Raw genomic sequence first — 23,904 nt, forward strand, 5'->3', positions numbered from 1 at the left:
GCGCGATATGGCAGCCTCGCTTCTGTCAGTCTGCCCCAGGGCAGCCACCAGTGTGTGAATGAATAGTGGTATTCTAAAGTGCTTTGGGTGCCTTGAAAAGTGCTATATAAATCCAATCTATTATTATTTCTTTGCCTTTTGGGTTGCTTGAACATTATGTTTTGGGTCATTATCCATTCACACTGTGAAGCGATTGTCTCAATAATACGCGCAGAGAGTATAGCCCTGTACACTTCAGGACTCATCCTGCTGCTTCCATCAGCACTCACATCATCAACCATCAAGTAACCAGGTTCAACTGGTAGAATCAATATATAAAGCACTGTTTTTAGAGTCAGAGCCTTTTAAATAATCACCATAGACTTTAAAACACGACACACAGTTTTAATATGCAGAATTAGCAATTAATAAAAAGATAAGGACCAAACAGTCTATTCTTCCTATTCTGCCATACCGAGCAGAACAGGAAGATTAGACAATGAGTTCAAATGCAGACTAATGACAATCTCCTCGAGACTCTCACCAACCAGCACTGCAATATCAAATCTACACAATTTCCCTGCCTGCTAGAATAAATTATCTCCCTTTAACCACACTGTTAAATCCATCATCCTTAATCAAACATGCATTTTAAATACAGAGTACTTGAGTAAAGCTGGACCAACAGAGGATTATTAAGACCAGCACCAATATCTGGTGATTTATAAGTCCAATATATCAGCGTTAGACAGATTTCCAAAACGTTTGTTATGTGGACGTATTTATGAGCCTTACTGAGATAATATATGGCAATGCAGTTTAAATAAATCTTGTTTTATTGTGTCAACAGGTCATAGATGACTAATTTATTACTAATTTCCCACTGAGTGTTCTGGTGTTACCAACAGGGAAGAGCTCAGAGGGCCCTCTGGTAAGCAAACTATGTTACATCAACAATCATAACACAGTTCAGGGGTGTTTCTCCCACCCTGAAGTGGGCAATCAAGAGAGACGGCCTCTATTTTTATTCATTTTCTTAATTAGAAAAATATTTCAGGATTCATTTAATTACATTTCTATTTGTCCACTTGTTTATTTAGTTCTTTAATATTGACTTGACTGAAATTCCATACAAGGCTATTAGGCAAACCGCAGACACATGGCGCCCTCTTCTGGACACAGTAATTTCACAAAGCAATGTTAAATAGAAACAGAATATACATATATACCCTCAACTATATGTACTTGCTAAATCCTGCCTTCGGAGGTTACGTAGAAACAAGACATTCTTCTACATTCAGCACTCTGTCCACAGTAAAACATGTCCAGCATGAATAAAAACGCAATTTTATACTATTGAATTTATACAAACTTACACATATAGGCAATTTGGGCTTCATATACTGCAGAGTTATCAACCACCCCACACATCATAGGAAACAGACATGTCAGTGCACTGTGCAATCTATACAGCAATCTATACATATTATTTTTAATTTCCCTTTAAGTAGAAAGAAGCTGTTTGCAGTCCTCTTCAGTTCTTTTACAGTTGGCTCTGTCTCAGATCACAGATCCTGATGCAACATTTCTCTCCGAGCCAGAATCCGGGATACAGCGGCTCTTTGAACTCGGCTTCAACCTTGTACAGGAAGTTCATACTGTCCGACACCTCATAGAAAGACAAAGTTCCGGTTTGAAATTTAAGATAAATTCCAACCCTGTGATGACGGGGTGGTGTAGTGAGCTGGATGCTGTCAGAATTGTGGCTCACAGAGTAATGTTTAGATAGATCCAGACTCCAGGAATTTGCATTGGCCCCGAAGGCTGACAGTGTAGTGCGGGATTTTCTGTTTATTCCTTTGTAGGTTAGAGCGATCTCTGCTTTGTCTCCTTTCACCTCTACCTCATAGTAGCAGTCAGCTTGCAGTCCCTCCCTGCACAGCACCTGCCGCCGATGTATAAACCTCTCTGGGTTACGAACACTAGGATTCTTGGACCTCTCATTGCACAGCTTAACCATCTTCCCTCCTTTCAAAATAACCAGGTCCTCATGAGCTGTCGTGGGGTCCAGAGAGAGCTTACACGCATCTGAGATAATGAAGAGAACATTTAAGGACTGAATTCTAAGAAGACAGCTGTGGTTGGATGAGTCTGTGTGTGGGTAAAGTCATGGTGAATGCAGGTTGGAAGATAAACTTACATTGCAGGAACTCTTCTCTGGTTTTAGGCTCAACTTTCTGTTTAGCCAGAGGCCTGCTAGCTGTAAAGAGACACGGGAGACGACATCAGAGCATCAGTGAGCGTCTCTGCTGCATCATTAAACAATACAGGGACCCTGAAACTGGCCTGTAAGTACAAGTTATTCAGATGTGTCACCATTTTGCCAAGGTCTGGAAGCAGACTCAAACTTTGACCCTCAGATGAGAGGACATGTTTAAGGATGTTGAGGAACAACCCAGGAACCACCGACTCAAACCTGCCATTAACTGTGAACTGCCAGCACCCCTGTCCAAGGTGAAATGATTTTTACACTGGCATGTAGAAGGGTGCCATACAAGAAAGAAGACCCTGCTCCACGTTCAAGCTGGACTAAAATTTGCTGCTGCTCACATGGACGAGTTTTATAGTCAGACAAGATAAAGACTTTTTTGGCCACAATGACATGAGGTGTATCTGGAGGAATAGTGGTGAGGCTTTTAAACCGAAGAACACTGTACCATCTCCGAATCATGCTCTGGGCTATTTTTAGCAGTGGTACTGGTATCAGGCACTCCATGAATTACGGGTCGAAAGCTTCATTCAGCGCTATGAATTGAATTATCGTGATTGACATGTAGAAGTGCAGAGGGTTTTGCAAAGCATGCTTACACATCATAACTGGTTAGAAGTCCAGATTATATTTTCTGGGCCAAGGGAGTCCGAACAGAATGTCCCGAACTTAGATAATAAGTGGAATCAGTAGCCTTAGGATTGCTAGATTATATTAAAAATCAAGGCTAGGCAGGGAGGTGTTTTCTTTCTGTCTTATTTTTCCAGGAAGAGGAGAAGATACAAGACGAGGTCAGCTGGGAACAAAGAGAGGAGAAGAGTCGCAGGACTGCCACGTCGCTTCCGCTTTCATAATAATACGTGTTTTTGTTGTAGTATAAAACTGGACTGCCCACTCTGAGAGTCATCCTCTGTGTGAAGCAGATGGCTGAGTTCACATCAAAGTCCAGTGCTGTAAACTTGTAATTTCAACTGCTGAAGCAAATAAAACCTTTTAAACGACAGATGTTCTCCTGTATAAACGTGACACTGGTACATCATAAAATGGATGGAATAAGGAGCAGGACTACCTGCAAATTCTTCAACTTATCCATCCATCCATCCATCCATCCATCCATCCATCCATCCGTCTTCATCCACTTTATCCGGGGCCGGGTCGCGGGGGCAGCAGCCTAAGCAAAGAGGCCCAGACCTCCCTCTCCCCAGCCACCTCCTCCAGCTTATCCGGGGGAATACCAAGGCGTTCCCAGGCCAGCGTGTCCTGGGTCTGCCCCGGGGCCTCCTCCCAGTGGGACATGCCTGGAACACCTCACCCAGGAGGCGCCCAGGGGGCATCCTTGTCAGATGCCCGAACCACCTCAGCTGGCTCCTTTCGATGTGGAGTAGCAGCTGCTCTACTCTGAGCCCCTCCCGGATGGCCGAACTTCTCACCCTATCTCTAAGGGAGAGGCCAGCCACCCTTCGGAGGAAGCTCATTTCTGCCGCTTGTATCCGCGATCTCGTTCTTTCGGTCACTACCCACAGCTCGTGGCCATAGGTGAGGGTAGGGACGTAGATCGACCGGTAAATTGAGAGCTTCGCTTTTACACTCAGCTCCCTCTTCACCACGACGGACCGGTGCAGCGTCTGCATTACTGCAGCTGCAGCCCCAATCCGTCTGTCGATCTCCGGCTCCCTTCTCCCATCACTCGAGAACAAGACCCCGAGATACTTGAACTCCTCCACTTGGGGCAGGAACTCATCCCCGACCCGGAGTGGGCACTCCACCCTTTTCCGGCTGAGAACCACGGCCTCAGATTTGGAGGTGCTGATCCTCATTCCCGCTGCTTCACACTCGGCTGCGAACCGCTCCAGTGCGAGCTGGAGGCCCTCACCCGATGAAGCCAACAGAACCACATCATCTGCAAAAATCAGAGATGAGATTCTGAGGCCACCAAAGCGAAAGCCCTCCGCCACTTGGCTGCGCCTAGAAATCCTGTCCATAAAAATTATGAACAGAACCGGAGACAAAGGGCAGCCCTGGCAGAGCCCATCACCCACCGGGAACGAGTCCGACTTATTGCCGGCAATGCGAACCAAGCTCTTGCAACGGTTATATAGGGATCGAATGGCCCGTAGCAATGGGCCAGACACCCCATATTCCCGCAACACCTCCCACAGGACACCCCGAGGGACACGGTCGAATGCCTTCTCCAAGTCCACAAAACACATGTAGACTGGTTGGGCAAACTCCCATGCACCCTCAAGTATCCTGGAGAGGATAAAGAGCTGGTCCAGTGTTCCGCGACCAGGACGAAAACCGCATTGTTCCTCCTGTATCCGAGGTTCGACTAACGGACGAACTCTCCTTTCCAGTACCCTGGCATAGACTTTCCCAGGGAGGCTGAGGAGTGTGATCCCCCTGTAGTTGGAACACACCCTCCGGTCCCCCTTCTTAAAGATGGGGACCACCACCCCGGTCTGCCAGTCCACAGGTACTGCCCCTGATCTCCACGCAACATTGCAGAGGCGTGTCAACCAGGACAGCCCTACAACGTCCAGAGCCTTCAGGAACTCGGGGCGGACCTCATCAACACCAGGGGCTCTGCCACCAAGGAGTTGTTTAACTGCCTCAGTGACCTCGCCCCCGGAAATTGGCGGGTCATTCCCCTCATCCCCAGACTCTGCTTCCTCCTCGGAAGACGTGTCAGTGGGATTAAGGAGGTCCTCGAAGTATTCCTTCCACCGCCTGACAAGTTTCTCAGTCGATGTCAGCAGCGCTCTGCCAGCACTATACACAGTGCAGGTAGAGCACCGCTTTCCCCTCCTGAGACGTCTGACGGTTTGCCAGAATCTCTTCGAGGCAGTCCGAAAGTCTTTTTCCATGGCCTCTCCGAACTCCTCCCACACCCGAGTTTTTGCTTCAGCCACTGCCCGAGCCGCATTCCGCTTGGCCTGTCGATACCTGTCGGCTGCCTCCGGAGTCCCACAGGCTAACCAAGCCCGATAGGACTCCTTCTTCAGCCTGGTGGCTCCCTTCACCTCTGGTGTCCACCATTTGGTTCGGGGATTACCACCACGGCAGGCACCAACCACCTTGCGGCCGCAGCTCAATGCAGCAGCTTCGGCAATGGAGACGCTGAACATGGTCCATTCAGACTCAATGTCCCCAGTCTCCCTCGGAATGCTGTTGAAGCTCTGCCGGAGGTGTGCGTTGAAGATCTCGCGGACTGGGGCCTCTGCTAGACGTTCCCAGCACACCCTCACTACGCGTTTAGGTGCACCAGGTCTGTCCAGCGTCCTCCCCCGCCACCTGATCCAACTCACCACCAGGTGGTGATCAGTTGACAGCTCAGCCCCTCTCTTTACCCGAGTGTCCAGAACATATGGTCGCAGGTCTGCTGATACGATTACAAAATCGATCATCGACCTACGGCCTAGAGCGTCCTGGTGCCACGTGCACTTATGGACACTCTTATGTTCGAACAGGGTGTTCGTTATGGCCAAACTGTGATTAGCACAGAAGTCCAATAACAAAGCACCGCTCGTGTTCAGATCAGGGAGGCCGTTCCTCCCGATCACGACAGTGAGACCTCCAGGTCTCACTGTCGTTACCCACGTGAGCATTGAAGTCTCCCAGCAGGACAACAGAGTCTCCAGGTGGAGCACCTTCCAGCACAGTAACAGGACATTTAACAAAATATTATTGGGGGCTGGTTAATATATTTGAGGCTGTATGTATACTTTTGACTCTGTGTGAATTAAAGAAATCCAAAATATATTCAAACTTCTCTCTTCGATTCTTGTTTCTCAAAGCCATTAAAGATGTGTGCTGAACAACAGTTTAAAGAAACCATTAAAAACCCAAAATTAGCATGACGGTCATGTCCATGATGACGAGTGGGTGTAAACTTCTGACCACAATTGTAAGATAATATTAAAATTGTTCTGGAAACTGTTTGAAGGACAAACCATGGAGCTGTGAGACGCTGGCTTCACTTCTTCGCTGGACATCATCTTCCTCCATCTCTGATGCTGATTCCTGCTGCTCCTCACCATCAGCTGTCATACGCAAGGACATAGATATTCTTACATTCTTATAATTAAAGAGAGATGTTTTCCACATAACGACACATACCAGTGTTACAGATTGAGGCAAATTCTTTGTCACAGAATCCCTCCAGTTGCTTCCCAAGATGCTCAACGGCTCTCTTTGTGAGCTCAAAGTGGAGGAGTGGATCCTCTGAAAGCTCCTGGAATGAGGGGTCACAGAGGAGCTTCAGAGAGGGCCATTTCTGTGAGGATGGAGGGGAGAAGTTCAGGATACGACCCGTCACTCAGAAACAGGCAACATTTCCAGCGCTGTGTTGGGAGTATACCTGCAGGAAACGGATGTGGCTCTCAGTCTGTGCCAGGTGGTCCAGCTTAGCATCCCTCTCCTTCATCTGCTTCACCTCCTCCTCCAGGCTCTTCAGCGAGATGCGAACCTGAGCTGCAGCCGCCTCCTCCTGAGCTGCAATCACTTCCTTCACTGACAGGTAATGTTTCTGAAGGGAGTCGATGGCGCCCACTATGACGCTCTCACAGAAGGCTTCTGTTTTTCTCGCCTCGTCCTGTTTGATACACATGTGAGTGGGTGACACACTACAAACACTTCAGACAACATAACCTTTTGGTCACATGTTCCCCTCACCTGAATCTGTCCGAGCATCTCCCCCATCATCTCTCTTTTCCTTTCTTGCTTCTGAAGAGTCTGCTTGAACTTTGTCTGCATGTCCTTAAGTTCCTTCTTCAGAATGTGTTAGTTGGAAGCAAACACATAATTTGTTTAGATTTTGTTAGTTTTTTCCTGGATGGCACTTTTTACATTTGTATGAATCAAATGCATCTTTGTCTAAAACTGGGTCGATGCTGTAAGTCATTTGAATGTTTTGTAAGGCTGTCCCAGTACTCAGGAATGATTTGTTTAACCAAATAAAGTGGAAATGTCACCTGTCTGAAATACAGACAGCCCATCTACTTTTAAAATTAGGCTTAAAACGTCCCTTGTTGATAAGGGATTATCAATAGATTTGGATCAGATAACCATGAATCTTCCTTTAGTTATTCTGCAGTCGGTCTGTTCTACTGGGGGCTTCCCATAATACACCGTGTTTCTTTTTCACTCACTATGTGTTTATACACCATCCTGCATTTAATAATTATAATAGTTATCATCAGCCTCTGTTTTCGTTCCACAGGGTGTCTGTTCTCCAGTTTTCCTCCCCTCACTTCCAATCGAAACTTAGTTTCAGCAATTATTCATTTTTTTAGGCTTATGTTGAAGTTTGAATCGTCGATCTGTGTGCCTTAGATGCAGCGTGCACTTTGCTTTCATCTCAGTTACATGGCTAAAATCATTGTACATATATATAAATCACAAGATATGCAAAAGTTTCCAAATATCCACCAGGATATAAAACATTGTCAGCAATCTTGAAGTTGCAGGAAATCACGAGCAATTGGTTAATGACAGTTTCCTGGATTTACCCAAAGAGAAAACATGTTCTTGTAATATTTTTGTTATAGTCAGCTATGTCGCTGCATTGTCGTTTCAAAACTAAATCTGGAGTTGGAAATATTACAGTTTTTTCTGAATGCTTAAACCCTAACTGTGATTCCTGTAGCACAATCTCTAAAACTATTCAGACTTATAGCAAAACCACTCACTGAGTTTGCAAAACTAAAAGCACAAAAACTGCTTTGCACTCAGTTTGCAATTTTGTAACACACACTTTGCAAAACTGTAGGCACAATTCACTGCACAACACTCAATTACCAAATTTCCAACACACTCCTAGCAAAAGTATACACATGTATGGCTATCATTAACACTAATTTGCCAACTGTCTGGCACACTTTCACATGTGAAAACTTTTTTAGATAATTAGTTCACTTTGCAATCAGCCTAAGCACTATAATACAGGTAAGCTGTGTGTGCGGAGTACAATGGAGGGAGCAGAAAGAGTGAGAAGTAGAGGAGGCCGAGGAAGAGGACGTGGAGGTGAAGAAGTAGGATGAAGAGGACGACAAGGACAAGGAGGAGCAAGAGGAAGATGAGGAGGGGGGAGAGGAAGATGAGGAGGGGGGAGAGGAAGGGTAGGAAGAGTAAGAAATAGAATTGCTGATGACATCAGAGCTACAATAGTGGACCATGTAATCAACCGTGGAATGACCCTGAGGGTAGCTGGCCAACGGGTCCAGCCTAACTCGAGCCGCTACACTGTAGCAAGTACCATAAGGACATCTTGAAATGAGAATCGGTTAGCACAGTCACTTCGCACAAAGATTTGTAGCACTGCCATATGCCAATGAGAAACACACCAATACCACTGATGTAAAAATACTGAAATTGTTACTTTACAGAATTGCTAGATGACCAGATGCTGGGGGCAGAGGAAGCATGTTCACTGCAGACCAAGTAACCCATATAGTCATTATGGCGATTGCAAATAATCCTATACTTGGAAATAAACACTTGTGTTTGTTTTGATGTGTTTGAATAAACACCAGTACTTGAAGTTTGGATCCCTCTATGCTTATGGATCTATGACAGAAGTATGAGCTCAAACTGACATAGCCTACCTTGTGCACAGAGAAAGCAAAAGCCAGATGTGTTTTGTATTCATACCATCAGTGTGCAGTTGGCGCATTGTGTGCTTAGTAGATGATGGCTTGTGTGTACTGTTTGATACGGAAACACCATTTTTACGAAGGTGTGAAGAGTTAATCTAGCTGTGTTTGCTTTTGCAAGAGAACTACAATGTTTTGATTATTGGGTGACAGGTTTTCTTATTTGTGTGAAGAGTTTTGCAAAATTAGCCAATAGTTACAAAAAATGTGCTTAAGCAATCAGAAAAAACTGTAAGTGCTAGAAGGTCTAGTATTATGCCATAAGACTGCATGAATTGACTCCTGGGCTAATTCACCAAAAGCTTTCCAGGAGATTCTTCCTTCAGTTTCTTCTTCCTGCAAATTTGAGCTTTCAAGTAGGATTTGCACCTTTTTTTTTAATCTTGTTTTACAGTTTTTTCTGATTGTTTAAGCACATTTTTTGTAACTATTGGCTAATTTTGCAAAACTCTTCACACAAATAAGAAAACCTGTCACCCAATCATCAAAACATTGTAGTTCTCTTGCAAAAGCAAACACAGCTAGATTAACTCTTCACACCTTCGTAAAAATGGTGTTTCCGTATCAAACAGTACACACAAGCCATCATCTACTAAGCACACAATGCGCCAACTGCACACTGATGGTATGAATACAAAACACATCTGGCTTTTGCTTTCTCTGTGCACAAGGTAGGCTATGTCAGTTTGAGCTCATACTTCTGTCATAGATCCATAAGCATAGAGGGATCCAAACTTCAAGTACTGCTGTTTATTCAAACACATCAAAACAAACACAAGTGTTTATTTCCAAGTATAGGATTATTTGCAACCGCCATAATGACTATATGGGTTACTTGGTCTGCAGTGAACATGCTTCCTCTGCCCCCAGCATCTGGTCATCTAGCAATTCTGTAAAGTAACAATTTCAGTATTTTTACATCAATGGTATTGGTGTGTTTCTCATTGGCATATGGCAGTGCTACAAATCTTTGTGCGAAGTGACTGTACTAACCGATTCTCATTTCAAGATGTCCTTATGGTACTTGCTACAGTGTAGCGGCTCGAGTTAGGCTGGACCCGTTGGCCAGCTACCCTCAGGGTCATTCCACGGTTGATTACATGGTCCACTATTGTAGCTCTGATGTCATCAGCAATTCTATTTCTTACTCTTCCTACCCTTCCTCTCCCCCCTCCTCATCTTCCTCTCCCCCCTCCTCGTCTTCCTCTTGCTCCTCCTTGTCCTTGTCGTCCTCTTCATCCTACTTCTTCACCTCCACGTCCTCTTCCTCGGCCTCCTCTACTTCTCACTCTTTCTGCTCCCTCCATTGTACTCCGCACACACAGCTTACCTGTATTATAGTGCTTAGGCTGATTGCAAAGTGAACTAATTATCTAAAGAAGTTTTCACATGTGAAAGTGTGCCAGACAGTTGGCAAATTAGTGTTAATGATAGCCATACATGTGTATACTTTTGCTAGGAGTGTGTTGGAAATTTGGTAATTGAGTGTTGTGCAGTGAATTGTGCCTACAGTTTTGCAAAGTGTGTGTTACAAAATTGCAAACTGAGTGCAAAGCAGTTTTTGTGCTTTTAGTTTTGCAAACTCAGTGAGTGGTTTTGCTATAAGTCTGAATAGTTTTAGAGATTGTGCTACAGGAATCACAGTTAGGGTTTAAGCATTCAGAAAAAACTGTAAGTACCTCCTTCCGCCTCCGTTCCTCCTTCACCAACCCGATCCTGTGTCCTCCATGCTCAGCTGAAGCACACTGTGCACATATGATCTGCTTATCTGTGCAGCAGTAAACCTCCAGGGGCTTGTTGTGTTTTCCACACAAAGTGCTCTCTGATGTTTCTGCACAGCTCCGGGGTCTCTTCAGGACTTTCCGATTCCCTTCTGAGGACTGCTGCTCTTTATTACAACTCATTTCTGTCTCTCTCACCACCTCAGCTAGAGTTGTGTTCTTGATCAGCTGAGGTCTGGATGGAAACTCATATTTACATTCGGGGCACCTGCAGAGACTGTTCCTCAGCTGGTCACAATCCCATTGGTCCTGGATGCAGCGCATGCAAAAGTTGTGTCCGCAAGGAATCATCACAGGATTCCTGAGAAGGTTTCTGCAAATTTGACAGCAGAGGTGGTTCATCTTCGCAGGAATGTTACGCTCCGCCATGTCTCTGTGGTAAAAAGGCGGGCTGTCACAAGTTTCGTTTCCTGCACAAATGACTCACAAGTGTGTGTTTGTGTGTGGGAGTGACTAAATCTTTTGAAATTCTTGTAAAAAGGAAGGCGGAGTCTGTGTCTCCTCCACACTGGCTGTTTGAATCTCAAAGACCAGACAAATGTAAACAACAACCTTCAGAAAGGACAAATAAATCCAACATGAATGTCTTTATTACAGTATTTAGGTAAACATAAAACAAAGAAAAGCAGTGATAAATAAGCTTTGTAATTTACATGTACTTTCATTTCCTGAATGTTTAAATAAAACAAAGAAACTCATATCTGAAAAAGATGTAGAAGTATAACAGTTCTGTAACTGGCAATTTAAATTCAGTTGTACCCTTCTGTTCAAAAACAGCCGTCTGATGAATAAAACCAGGCAACAAGAACCACATTTATGAGACCAGAAACACTCTTTTCTTTCACAAGATCCAACACACACAGTGCAGGTGTGTGCACAGCAAAGAAGACGAAGATGCTGACGAGCTTCTTGTTTGTTTGTTTTTTGTCTAGACTGGGATTTTAATGTCCATTCAGCCTCATTGATGGTCCCAGAGCAAAAGCACTTAGTCAGGTAAAACAGATATGATATCATCCTGAAAATCCAGCAGGGCAACAAAAAGGTCCAACTGTTAAAGGAGCAATGATCCGACTATCATGAGTGTACATAAAGAAATCCTGACCTTTCCTTCAGTCTCTCTGAAGATGATGAACTCGTGAGATGGAACGAGGAATGTTTTATTCATGTATTCACTGTGCTGAGCCTGGCCTAACACGTAATACCTAAAATGAATACTCTATTTAAACTTAAAAGTGAAAGTGTGGTCATGTAGTGCTTCCTGGTGAGTTGCGAACCTACAGTAGCAGGTAAGAGGCACACAGAGGAAATATCTGTAATGTAAAGAAGGAGCAGAGTTCAAGTCCGCAAATGGAGTTTTAGCACTGAGGTCATTATCAGCTATTTCATTAAAAAACTGGGAACGAGGCAAGAGACGTCTCAGAGAACCTAAGTACAAAAGGATGATCTTTTTTTTGGCTAAAAACTACACAGAAATCATAACAATGCAAAATTTCTCAAAAGGCAAAAGTTCAAACACCAAAAGCATTTAGCAGGACCCCCGACAACACTCCTCCATGCTGGAAACTGAGAATAAAATCCATCCGTCACCTTCAGTCTATACAGAATGTGTAGCATACTGTTCTGTTCAGAGAAGAGTTCTGTTGATCAGTGAGAGCACTGGTGGTGCTTCATCTGAACACCTGACTGAAACTGTTTAAAAAACAAAACAAAAAAAACAAGAATAAACGACAAGAATGTTGACGGTGGTCGAGTCTCACTGTAGCAGTTCTTCCCAGGAAATAGGTTTGGAGAAGACTTCCCTCTCCAGCCAAAGGTCGTAGTTCATTTGGAAGTCCTCGGGCAGGTCCACTCGTTGGCCCAGAACACTTTGCAGACAGTTGTCCACAGGCAGGAAGTCGGGATTGCTGTGGCTCTTGTCGTAGCGGCGGCTGTTGAAGCGCTCGATGTTGGCTCGTAGAGCGCACTCCTCGGCCTGGAAGTCCCACGGACGAGCGTCCAGATCTGCTCACACAAAACAAACAGTAACTGGAAGTTAGTGGATTTTGTCTGCTCTGAGCGTAACAGCAATCTGCAGCAGCCCACAAATCCTGATCTCCATTAGGACATAAAAACAAAACAGCAGGTTTGTCTCAAAAAGGCGACAAACACATGAAACATTCATGCAGCGAACAGACGACTGGTCTGAGAAACACGAAACACTTTGAATGTGCAGCTCATCTTTCACTCACACACCAGCTGTCTCACCTCAGGCAGTCTGCGGCACTTTTCCCAACTCATGACATTTATTAAATGCACACTCACCGGCCACTTTATTTGCTGTCTAACAGCTCGTTAACACACATCTAATCAGCCAATCACGTGGCAGGGTTTACAGAGAATGGTCCAAAAAAAAGAGAAAATCTCCAGTGAGCAGCAGTTCTCTTAGAGGTCAGAGGTCAAAGAAGAATGGCCAGACTTCTTTGAGCTCATAGAAAGGCAACAGTGACTCAAGTAACCCCTCATGACAGCCAAGGTATGCAGAAGAGCTTCCAGGTTTGACTGGTTCTCTGAATATAAAAAGGATTTTATGGTGTTCAAATATCACCTGCTCCCCACTTTTTCTAGAATGATACTTGAATAATGCTGTCCTATGTTTGTGTGTAGTGTTGTATATTCTGCACGAAAGCTGTTCAGATTTTCCTCTCACCGTTTCCGTACGCCCAGTCGTCATTCAGGCGATGTCGGACCTTCTGGTAGATGGCAGACATGGTCTTCATGTTGCTCTTCCTCCACTGACGTCCGAGGTATTTTGTTTGCACTTTGAGCAGCTTGAGGACATACAGCTGCATCATTGCCTGCTTGACCTTCAGCGCCCTTTTCAGGATGGGTGCCGACTTAAACACGACCAGCATCTGGCAGAAAATGTCAAGGAAAAAAAAAAAGAATCAAAGCAGAGAGTTATATCCTGTCTTTTCATACGTGATTCGTGTGTCACAGCAAATGTGACGTGACGTCCTCTCACCATTGTTCTGGAGTGCTTCCATTTGGTCAGTTTGTTGAGGATCCTCAGCAGGTTAATACAGGAAAACAGATTCCTCCAGCAAAACTGATTGTTGTCTCCCGCTTCCTGTAACAAAGAAATCGTCCACAGTAAACATCCAAATCCTACAGTCACGTGTCAACAACAACAAAACAACAGAAACAAGGGGGGTAAAATTACCAAACTCTCTGCGGTTAACTCTGGGAGCTCGTGCACCACACAGTACGGAAAGTCGAGTACTGAAATGCTTTGAGGAAGAAAAAAGTAAAGTCAATGCAGTGAAATACAGAGCCATGTACATTTAGTTTATTGATGCGCACTGCAAACAGGAATCATGACTTTGTTATGTAACGCCACACTGAAAGTACCTGTTCTTAGCTGTGATGTAAGACATGATGTTCTGGTTGAAGAACTTGAGAATGAGGGGGATGCAGTTGGCAAACACCAAGTGCTGAGCCATGTACTCAAACTATGAACACCAACCACACACACAGAGGGACAGCAGTTACACAAGGATTAGTTTTTATATCAGTACGTGTATGTAGTTTGTATTTTGGTTACTACTGAACTCACGATTAACACAACAACTGTTCAACTCTGAAAATAATCTAGGATTTATTTAAGTTTAAGAAAAGAAGAAACTCGCCTTTTATATTTAAGTGGATTTTTAAGACTATTTTTTAACCCAATTCCCTGTTTTAAAACTTACTAAAAACAGAATGCAATGACCCGAAAACCTCATAAGCCCAGATTTTATTCAGAACACAGAAAGCATATCAAACGTTTAAACTGACAATAAATGTACCATTTTAGGAAAATTATTAGCTTGTTTTGAATTTGATAGGAGGAACTGAGGAGACCAGCTGCTGGACTTTTGGGAGAGGAAATGACTCTACCTGCTCAGCCGTCCTGGGTCTTTTTTGTGGTATCTTTTGTTTTTGAGTTGTTTAGTTGGTAAATAATCTGGACTGCAGGCAGGTCAGTTCAGCACCCAGACTCTTCTACTATGAATTTTAGTTTCATAGTTTTAATAGAAGTTTTAATAGCTGCAGTTTGCAGTTTAGCGTCTTAGTTTTCCTTCCATGAAACAGACGTGGAGCATATGTCAATCTAAAGAAGCCAGCACCGGAGAAGACAGCAGTGTTTCTGGATCATGTCCACTTATGGCTTCATTTTTGCCTGATCAGGCTTCACCCTAGATTTTCAGATGGCACCGTGAACTCTGTTTACAGACAACAATTTCTGGATGTGCTCCTGAGCCCATGAGGTTTCCTTGACAGCATCATGGCTGCTTTTAATGCAGCGATGCCTGAGGACCCGAAGATCACAGCCATCCAGTACTGACTATCAGCCTCATCCCTTGCGCACAGAGATTTCTCCAGATGGTCTGAATCTTTGGATATTGTGTACTGTAGATGATGAGATAGCCCTGGTCTTCACAGTTTTATGTTGAAGAACATTATTCTGAACTTTTTCCACAATTTGTAGATGCAGTTTTTTCAGATTGGTTAACCTCTGCCCATCTTTACTTCTGATAAACTCTGCCTCTCTAAGATGCTGTTTTTATACCCAATCACATTGATGACCTGTTGTCAGTTAACCTAATTAGTTGTAAAATGTACCTCCAGCAGTTTCTGCTTTCCTACTTTTCTAGACTTTTCTTAGTGTGTCCACTAATACTTTTCATGCACAAGTAAAATGTCTCAGTTTAAACATTTGATATGTTTTCTGTTTTCTACAGTGGACAGAATTTAGTTTAAGAGACGTGCAAAAAAGTTTTGGTCACTTTTTTTGAATCAAGGCTGTAAATACAGTGGGGCAAAAAAGTATTTAGTCAGCCACCGATTGTGCAAGTTCCCCCACCTAAAATGATGACAGAGGTCAGTAATTTGCACCAGAGGTACACTTCAACTGTGAGAGACAGAATGTGAAAAAAAAAATCCATGAATCCACATGGTAGGATTTGTAAAGAATTTATTCGTAAATCAGGGTGGAAAATAAGTATTTGGTCAATAACAAAAATACAACTCAATACTTTGTAACATAACCTTTGTTGGCAATAACAGAGGTCAAACGTTTACTATAGGTCTTTACCAGGTTTGCACACACAGTAGCTGGTATTTTGGCCCATTCCTCCATGCAGATCTTCTCGAGAGCAGTGATGTTTTGGGGCTGTCGCCGAGCAACACGGACTTTCAACTCCAGCCACAGATTTTCTATGGGGTTGAGGTCTGGAGACTGGCTAGGCCACTCCAGGACTTTCAAATGCTTCTTACGGAGCCACTCCTTTGTTGCCCGGGCGGTGTGTTTTGGATCATTGTCATGTTGGAAGACCCAGCCTCGTTTCATCTTCAAAGTTCTCACTGATGGAAGGAGGTTTTGGCTCAAAATCTCACGATACATGGCCCCATTCATTCTGTCCTTAACACTGATCAGTCGTCCTGTCCCCTTGGCAGAAAAACAGCCCCATAGCATGATGTTTCCACCCCCATGCTTCACAGTAGGTATGGTGTTCTTGGGATGCAACTCAGTATTCTTCGTCCTCCAAACACGACGAGTTGAGTTTATACCAAAAAGTTCTACTTTGGTTTCATCTGACCACATGACATTCTCCCAATCCTCTGCTGTATCATCCATGTGCTCTCTGGCAAACTTCAGACGGGCCTGGACATGCACTGGCTTCAGCAGCGGAACACGTCTGGCACTGCGGGATTTGATTCCCTGCCGTTGTAGTGTGTTACTGATGGTGACCTTTGTTACTTTGGTCCCAGCTCTCTGCAGGTCATTCACCAGGTCCCCCCGTGTGGTTCTGGGATCTTTGCTCACCGTTCTCATGATCATTTTGACCCCACGGGATGAGATCTTGCGTGGAGCCCCAGATCGAGGGAGATTATCAGTGGTCTTGTATGTCTTCCATTTTCTGATGATTGCTCCCACAGTTGATTTTTTCACACCAAGCTGCTTGCCTATTGTAGATTCACTCTTCCCAGTCTGGTGCAGGTCTACAATACTTTTCCTGGTGTCCTTCGAAAGCTCTTTGGTCTTGGCCATGGCGGAGTTTGGAGTCTGACTGTTTGAGGCTGTGGACAGGTGTCTTTTATACAGATGATGAGTTCAAACAGGTGCCATTCATACAGGTAACGAGTGGGGGACAGAAAAGCTTCTTACAGAAGACGTTAGAGGTCTGTGAGGGCCAGAGATTTTCCTTGTTTGAGGTGACCAAATACTTATTTTCCACCCTGATTTACGAATAAATTCTTTACAAATCCTACCATGTGGATTCATGGATTTTTTTTTCACATTCTGTCTCTCACAGTTGAAGTGTACCTCTGGTGCAAATTACTGACCTCTGTCATCATTTTAAGTGGGGGAACTTGCACAATCGGTGGCTGACTAAATACTTTTTTGCCCCACTGTAAATAAACGTGAGTTAAACTAAACCTGCTGCAGTGTGAAGGGGAGTGAATCTGTTTTATCTCTATTACCATGTTTTGATATTTGATGTGACTCAAAATTATAATTTAAACTGGAATAATAACAATGTGCAACGTTAAACAGGCGTGTGGCGTGCGCACCTGGTAGATGTGGTTGAGTTTGAAGTGTTTCAGGAGAAGCAGCAGAATTGCAGAGATGGCTTTCACAATGATCTCTTTGTGCCGATTCACATCAACACCAAGTTTCATGCTTTGCAGCACTGTGGTCCTGCAGGGTCAGACAGAAGAGATCAGATCAGATAACCCTCAGTCTGTTCTGCTCGCAGGTAAAAACTAGCACCTGCCTGTAAATCAGAACGTAGCAATCTTAGAGTCTACTGTTCTCAAACATGCTCAGGCAAAATAACCTGCCGATAAACCACATCTCCTTGTTTAAAAAAAAAACCAAACCAGTTCCAGCTCTGTATGTACAAGTGTGCATGACCTGAAAACCTGTACTCACCCTGAAATGTGAGTACATTAGATAATGGAAATGTCTCTCGGTTAGCATATGTTCCCTCTTTATCACATAATGGCACAGTGGATAAGAAACTGGCAGGCTCAAGGCACTTACGGCATCTCCTCCGGCAGCACGTCTGCCAGGATGTTAATGGAGTCGGTTTTAGCTTTGGATGTCGGAGCAGCAGCGAGCAGGATCTTCAGCAGAGCAATCTACAGAGAGACCAAGCATGATGGAGTGATTTAAACACTTTAAATCCAGCCTGCCAACACTGAGGTTTCTAAATCTTGGAGTTTTATTTATGTACTTCAAATGTATCCAGCATATAATTCGTAAAATCTAACTAAATGCTTTAGTATAACTAACAGCACACCACTGATCTGTGACACAACACTTTACACAAGTGCTGCAATAGAGTATTTGTGCAATAATCTTTATCGCCATCCCTGAGCAGACCCTGCTCTGTTGTTGCTTTCACACAGAATTACAGGTTTTAAAGCCTTTTTACTCTACCACAGCTGTAGTATGAGTAGTCCCACAGTAGCACAATATAAACCATACAATACTAACCATGTATTGAGGCAAACTGGGCAGAATCCCCTGGTAAAGCAGCTCGGTGGCACACGTCTCCACTTCCTCTTCACCCTGACGACAAGAAAGAAGAAAAACACAAAACAAGAGACGTCGAGTTGAAGAATTTACTTTGTGTGTTTTTCTTTAACTGAATAATTAAAATGGACCTATTATGCTTACTGTGAGAATAATTTCTGCATGGCCAGAGTTTAAAATTATGAGGTCAGTGTATGTGCAAAGGCTTCAGACAGGCGTCAGGCAATTTGTTTCTGCTGCTGGATGTGTACGATATGAATGAACAAAGTTGTGTTTCAGATAGAAGATGAACTAAGAGGCTGCACCAAGGCCCATTATATGATAAAAAAGGATTATTCTGAACTGAGTAACCATGCCAACCAACCTTAATGAAGTCTAATGAGAGGTACCACGACAGATCTCCTTTTAATAAAACTGTATCTGTTTATACTTACGCCAGAAAGAGGGGTTTTCTGAAATTCCTCCTCCTTTATGATCTGTAGTTCAGCTATAGAGACATACTTGTGCTGAAAAATAAGATAGCATTTAATAAATTAAGGTTCAGGAACACTTCAGGTGTGTGAAATTAAGCCATGCTTCAATATCCCAACAATGAAGTACAGCACAAAATACTGCAATACCTGCTTTAAGGTCTTGATGCTCTCGTGAATTGGCCTGGGTAATCCAACCACTGTATCTGTATCACTGTAATGTGTGCACAAAATAAACAGTTCTTAACATGTCAATATTTCTGCACAAAAGCTAACTGTCATCTCTTAAAAAAATGAAGAAAACACTACCTTCCAAGAGTGTAACCAATGAATTTACTTCTACTTGATTCTAGGAAGTTTTCAATATCTTTTTCCCTGTTGGAGCAAAACAGTAACATCAATAACAAAAAAAGTCTTAATTGTATATTTGTGGGTATAAAGGAGGAACTAACATCATTACAGTTCAGCATTGCTGTTTGGTGAGACTGAGCAGTACCTGACTTTAGGAGCCCACGGCAGACCTTTTGGGAAGGACACCCTCTCCGACGGAGGATGAGGAATAGGTGGAGGCATCACCTCGTCCCGCTCTAGAGGGAAAGTTTCTGCTTCTATAGAGTTATCATTGTCATCATTGTCATCTTCATCTTCTCGTGAGTCATCCGCTTTGTAAGGATCCTTTTCATTGAATGCATCAAGGTTATCCTGTTTTATCAGCGCCTGTGTTTGAGTTACAAGATAATTACAACTAGACTGAAGCAAATACTAAAATTACTCAAGTATTACATCTATGAAGCCACTGAATGCAGAGAAATTATTGCATGAATACATTGTAAGCAGAAGGCTCGTCATCTAAATGAAACAATAATGCAAGCTGGTGCTCTAAAAAAAAAACATCATCATTATTATTATTAATTATAATAATGTCTTTATTTAGCTGTTTTTGGACTGCAGTCATCTTTTCCTCGCTCGTGCTCGTGTTCCTGGATTTGTCAGTTTTGTTTGCACAAAGAGGGAATGGGTGCTGTAAAGTGCGTGCTGCTGCACACAGTCCATCGTACACACCAATACAAGTTTGTGAGAGCACTGCTGTTCACTTTGAGGTGTTTTGCTTATAGCTGGCTTTAACCTGATGGTAGCAGCTATAACTACCTTGTGTTCACGACGTGCCCGCTTTTGTTGCTGCTCAATGAGGTCAGATGCAGATGCAGGAGGAGAAGCCGCTCTCATGCTGCGAATGACTCGGATGCTGTCCTCCGGGAGAGGAGGGAGACCCAGTTCCTCTCTCTTACGGACCTTTATGCTCTGCAGCCGCTCAAACCCTCCGAGTGTGAACTGAAACAGAAGACAGGAAGGTTTTTGGAAGATAAGATGGGATTTAGGAGGAAAATGGAGATAAACTCTTTGGGATATCAGTATCTCTGTGAAAGGCTGATGTTTGAGTCTCTCACCAGTATGCTCTTCCACAACAGCAACAAAACTTTCTTCATGGGGAAGTGAGGCGCATGACCGCTGCAGAATTTGGTAACCATACCAAAGAGCATAACGGAAATGGGCTCGTTGTTGAAGAGAGGAGATCCTGGATCAGAGAAGCATGCTCATTTACAAGGCTGATTCTGCACATAACCTCAATGAGTCTTCAACTACTCTGATGAAATTTACCCAGTTCTGTCCTGAAGGTCTCCTTGATGGTTATCCATTCGGGCTTGTCGGTTGGGTCGTCCTGTTGGATGGTTTCCACCATCATGTACATGATGTTAAGCAGCACCCTGAGATCTGTGCTGTCAGCCAGGGAGATGGCTGGTTTCCTGACAGCGCTGCTGCAGGCAGCACTGTTACTGAAACACAGACAGCACACCAGGAAGCGGTTAACCTGAAGTCTACCACAGACAACCAGTGATTCTTCTTTTTTATTCTGAGTGAATTCATTAGTTTAAAAAACAAAAACAATAAAAACAAACAAACAAAAAAACCAACAGACAAATAATGTGTTTCCCCCGTCCTAAATTTAAAGTAAAATTGCATGCTGACTGATTTATGGCACCTTTGGACATCAATAAATGCTTCCAGAAAGCTATGTGGTAGGAAAAAATGGCTTCTTTGTTTTGTTTTAATTGGCATTTACTTCTGCAAGGCTAAAAAAGTTGATGGAGAGCATACTCAATCTCCATGTTGAGCAGTTCCACCAGAGCAGAGAAGGTCCCCACATCGAGCAGCAGAAATATGTTGTATCTCATCCAGTGCTGTACCTCCACCTCAGAGCTGCACTCAGCAAAGGTCCCTAAAAACAGGAAAAAAGAAGACAGTACATGAAGTACATGAAGACAAACTATTTTCTAGTTAACTTGAAATCATGGAAATGTGTGATGGACTGACCCTGAGCCATGTAGAGAATGGCTCTAGCAACCTTCAGCCTCTTCTCCCGGGCAGTGACTTCAAGACTGTCCAACAGGCGCATAGCGTGAGCTCTGTGCTGAGCTTCATCGAGCTCTGTCCACTTCTTATCAGACACTAAGGCACAGCAGAGGTGAAGAAAATAAACTACGATGCATACTTGCTTCATCTTTTATTTGTATGGCTGTGTATGTATATTCTGAGTGCTTACCATGAACTCTGAATTCCTCTTCAAAGCACTTCCTATTAAGAGCGAACTCTGGTCCTTCAGTATAACTGTAAAGCTCTGCAAGACACATGAAGAGTTCATAAGTAATATGAACACATTATTAGGTGGTTACAGGTTCTTAAAGTGTGACACACACACACACACACACTTACACACACGTACCTGACAGCTCTGCAGCCCACTTATCTGTGTCCGAATATTCAAACTCCAGATCTGGAAACTCAGACTGCCCCTGTGCACAACACACCACAGAGGTTAGAAAGAGAGCTACTAGATAGAAAGAAAAAAAAATGTAATTAATCCAATTTAATCACATCCGACTGATGTTAAGAAGTCACATTACCCAAACTCTACACACAAGCACATAAAAAACTGTTTTCTCATTTAATAAGTGGTGGTATTTAGTTAGAAGTGTTTAATTTCCTTTCCAAAACTCTCCATAACAACAGCAACAACATCATCAAGAGTCAAAGCACCAAAATGTCCAAGTGACTCTCGCTAAGAGAAAGTGATGGAAGTAGCATTTTGATAATTTACAATATCAAAAAAATAAATTTGACTAGGAAACCTTCTGGATTAAAAGCCCACTTACGTTAACACATGTAAGCCAGCAAGTTGTACTTCAAGTGTGTAGTAAAAATGTTCCCCGTTAGTATTTTACTGTTGGATTAATATTTCTCCCGCATTAATGTCTTTTGAGGCTTTTTACTGCTGATAACACTGTTTGAGGTTGAGCTTATACATTTTTGTTGGGTTGTTTTATCTACAGCAGTGCATCATAATCACTATGATCTTCCTTTGTAGAGTACTTGAATCAATGCATTTAGCTGCATTTCACCACATTTTAGTATTTAGCTACAAGTGAAACACTCCTCTGTGCTGGCAGCTACTCTCTAACAAAGCTTGCATTTTTTAACATATATATATATTTTTTTTAATCAGGCATGTTATCCACTTTATACGTGCCTATAAAGCACGGTATAAGGTATAAGGTATAAAAACATCCAGTTGGCAACAACAAGCAATACTGTTCGAAGTAGTTCAGGAGCACAAAGTAAAAAATAAGATGCAATCAAACACTGCTGTAATAGCACTATGTCCTGTTTAAGACTGGGTGCACCTGAGTGGTGGGAGTGGTAAAGGTTATAAAACCTCCACTTTCAGTCTGCTTACTCTCTTTGGAAAGTTTCATCATGACACTGTTGGTTTGTTGGGTTACTTAGTTCTGTCACACTCAGTCATATTTTCAGTTGTCCATAAACACCGTGCACAGCTGATGTCCGTTACTTTAACACCTCACTATATTTTGGTTACATAAACCGCTTTGGGCACTGTTTGTTATAAGAGTGTACCAATAGTAGTAGTAATAAACTTGTATTTGAGCATTTGTTACTGACAACTCTATAATCTCTTATTCTATAATTTACATTTCAGACTAGTTAATGTAGTCTCTGATTTGTAATATAAAGTTTATGAATCAATAAACAATATCATGTGTACCAGCTGCAACACTGAAAGTAACAGTAACACACTGAAGCTGCCATCATGAAGCATTACAACTAAACACAGGAGGATTTACTATTGCCGCTGTGAGCCTACTTTTAAGAAAAGACTGGATATAATACACCTCTTCAAGACAGACAGGGAATCAGTGCTACCATGACTGTCTCCAGTGGCTATTTAAACCACTACACGGAAACACTCAGCTTGTTTTCTTTAAACGTCACACAAATGGGTGACCAATTTTGCATATATACAGTAAAATTACACTGTAATAGCCGACTGTCGCATTAGAAAGATTAAATGCGTTAACCAGGACCTAAACAATCAGTTTTCAACAGGTCCTTAGGTTTCTGACACATACACAAGCCTGGCCTGTAGCCGGCTAACGTCAGCTAGCTGTCTCCTGCTCGCTTTTCAATGTGTTAACACCGGAAAACAAACGGAACACCGTACAGCTAGGTACACGTACAAACACCGTAATGAAGGTCGTTTGCTGCTCTTAACTCCCGAATCATGTTAGAAATACTAATTGTGCTACAATGACAGAGCTAGCTAACTTTACACTAGCAGCAGGAAAGGCCTTGTCTCTTTAGCTAAAAAAAATACACGCTGGAAATCAACCATAAACATCTGGATACGTACCTCTGAATCTTTTCTTTGATTGCGGGTAAATTCGCCCCTGGTTTTGTTAGGTAGCATAGCTCTCTGCTTATTGTTTACAGGTAGCCCACTACCGTTTCCACCGACGTCCATAATTTTTGGGGGCGCAGTGAACTCTCGCGAGATGAGAAATGGAACGTGACTGTCGGACTCGCTTCAGCGCATCCGCAGAATCTTGTCCGAAGGTCCGCAGCAGCGGCCCGAGGTGTGGTTGTGTAGAATTATTTTTGAAATGAATTTTTCTCTGCCTCTTCAGGCCTCAATCCCAAACTGACGCTATGATGATGAGATCAGAAGTCGGAGCAGAGCCTGACATCTGCTGCAGGACTCATTCAGGATGAAGAAAGTTCACAGCTCCGCTTCTGTATTTAGGATCTGCCGTAGCTACTGTAGAATTAATGCGGGACTACT

At 43.2% G+C, this 23,904-nt stretch overlaps 2 protein-coding genes across 2 annotated transcripts; both read right to left on the bottom strand.

The window, feature by feature from the left end:
- Positions 1 to 371: 371 nt before the first annotated feature.
- LOC146574407 (tripartite motif-containing protein 16-like protein) lies at positions 372 to 11,071 on the bottom strand. Its single transcript, XM_085274021.1, has 7 exons — positions 10,578 to 11,071; positions 6,920 to 7,015; positions 6,606 to 6,839; positions 6,365 to 6,521; positions 6,199 to 6,288; positions 2,180 to 2,239; positions 372 to 2,067 (listed from the first exon to the last, which is right to left on the bottom strand). Exons 1-7 carry the CDS (start codon positions 11,046 to 11,048, stop codon positions 1,523 to 1,525), a joined length of 1,653 nt encoding a protein of 550 aa, XP_085130147.1. The 5' UTR covers positions 11,049 to 11,071; the 3' UTR covers positions 372 to 1,522.
- A 180-nt stretch (positions 11,072 to 11,251) lies between these two features.
- strip1 (striatin interacting protein 1) lies at positions 11,252 to 23,634 on the bottom strand. Its single transcript, XM_085274022.1, has 20 exons — positions 23,476 to 23,634; positions 21,493 to 21,562; positions 21,313 to 21,387; positions 21,084 to 21,218; positions 20,868 to 20,988; positions 20,370 to 20,545; positions 20,159 to 20,286; positions 19,860 to 20,042; positions 19,207 to 19,427; positions 19,020 to 19,085; positions 18,861 to 18,924; positions 18,675 to 18,746; positions 18,202 to 18,276; positions 17,746 to 17,843; positions 17,274 to 17,400; positions 14,067 to 14,167; positions 13,879 to 13,945; positions 13,681 to 13,785; positions 13,366 to 13,570; positions 11,252 to 12,680 (listed from the first exon to the last, which is right to left on the bottom strand). The coding sequence occupies exons 1-20, from the start codon at positions 23,584 to 23,586 to the stop codon at positions 12,433 to 12,435; spliced, it is 2,448 nt and encodes an 815-aa protein (XP_085130148.1). The 5' UTR covers positions 23,587 to 23,634; the 3' UTR covers positions 11,252 to 12,432.
- Between the last annotated feature and the right edge of the window lie 270 nt (positions 23,635 to 23,904).

The sequence above is a fragment of the Mchenga conophoros genome, linkage group LG5, assembly GCF_057382185.1.
Source record: "Mchenga conophoros isolate Kocher_MC1m ecotype Shallow Benthic linkage group LG5, M_conophoros_male_GT1.1, whole genome shotgun sequence".
Taxonomy (NCBI): domain Eukaryota; kingdom Metazoa; phylum Chordata; class Actinopteri; order Cichliformes; family Cichlidae; genus Mchenga; species Mchenga conophoros.

Coding starts and splice junctions, on each gene's coding strand:
- LOC146574407 (XM_085274021.1), bottom strand. CDS start 11,048: ATGGCGGAGCGTAACATTCCTGCGAAGATGAACCACCTCTGCTGTCAA. Junction 6,840..6,919: donor AGATGCTCGGACAGATTCAG/GTGAGGGGAACA, acceptor TGTATCAAACAG/GACGAGGCGAGAAAAACAGA. Junction 6,289..6,364: donor TGCCTCAATCTGTAACACTG/GTATGTGTCGTT, acceptor TGCGTATGACAG/CTGATGGTGAGGAGCAGCAG.
- strip1 (XM_085274022.1), bottom strand. CDS start 23,586: ATGGACGTCGGTGGAAACGGTAGTGGGCTACCTGTAAACAATAAGCAG. Junction 21,219..21,312: donor AGAGGAATTCAGAGTTCATG/GTAAGCACTCAG, acceptor GCTGTGCCTTAG/TGTCTGATAAGAAGTGGACA. Junction 17,401..17,745: donor GTGCTGCCGGAGGAGATGCC/GTAAGTGCCTTG, acceptor CTGACCCTGCAG/GACCACAGTGCTGCAAAGCA.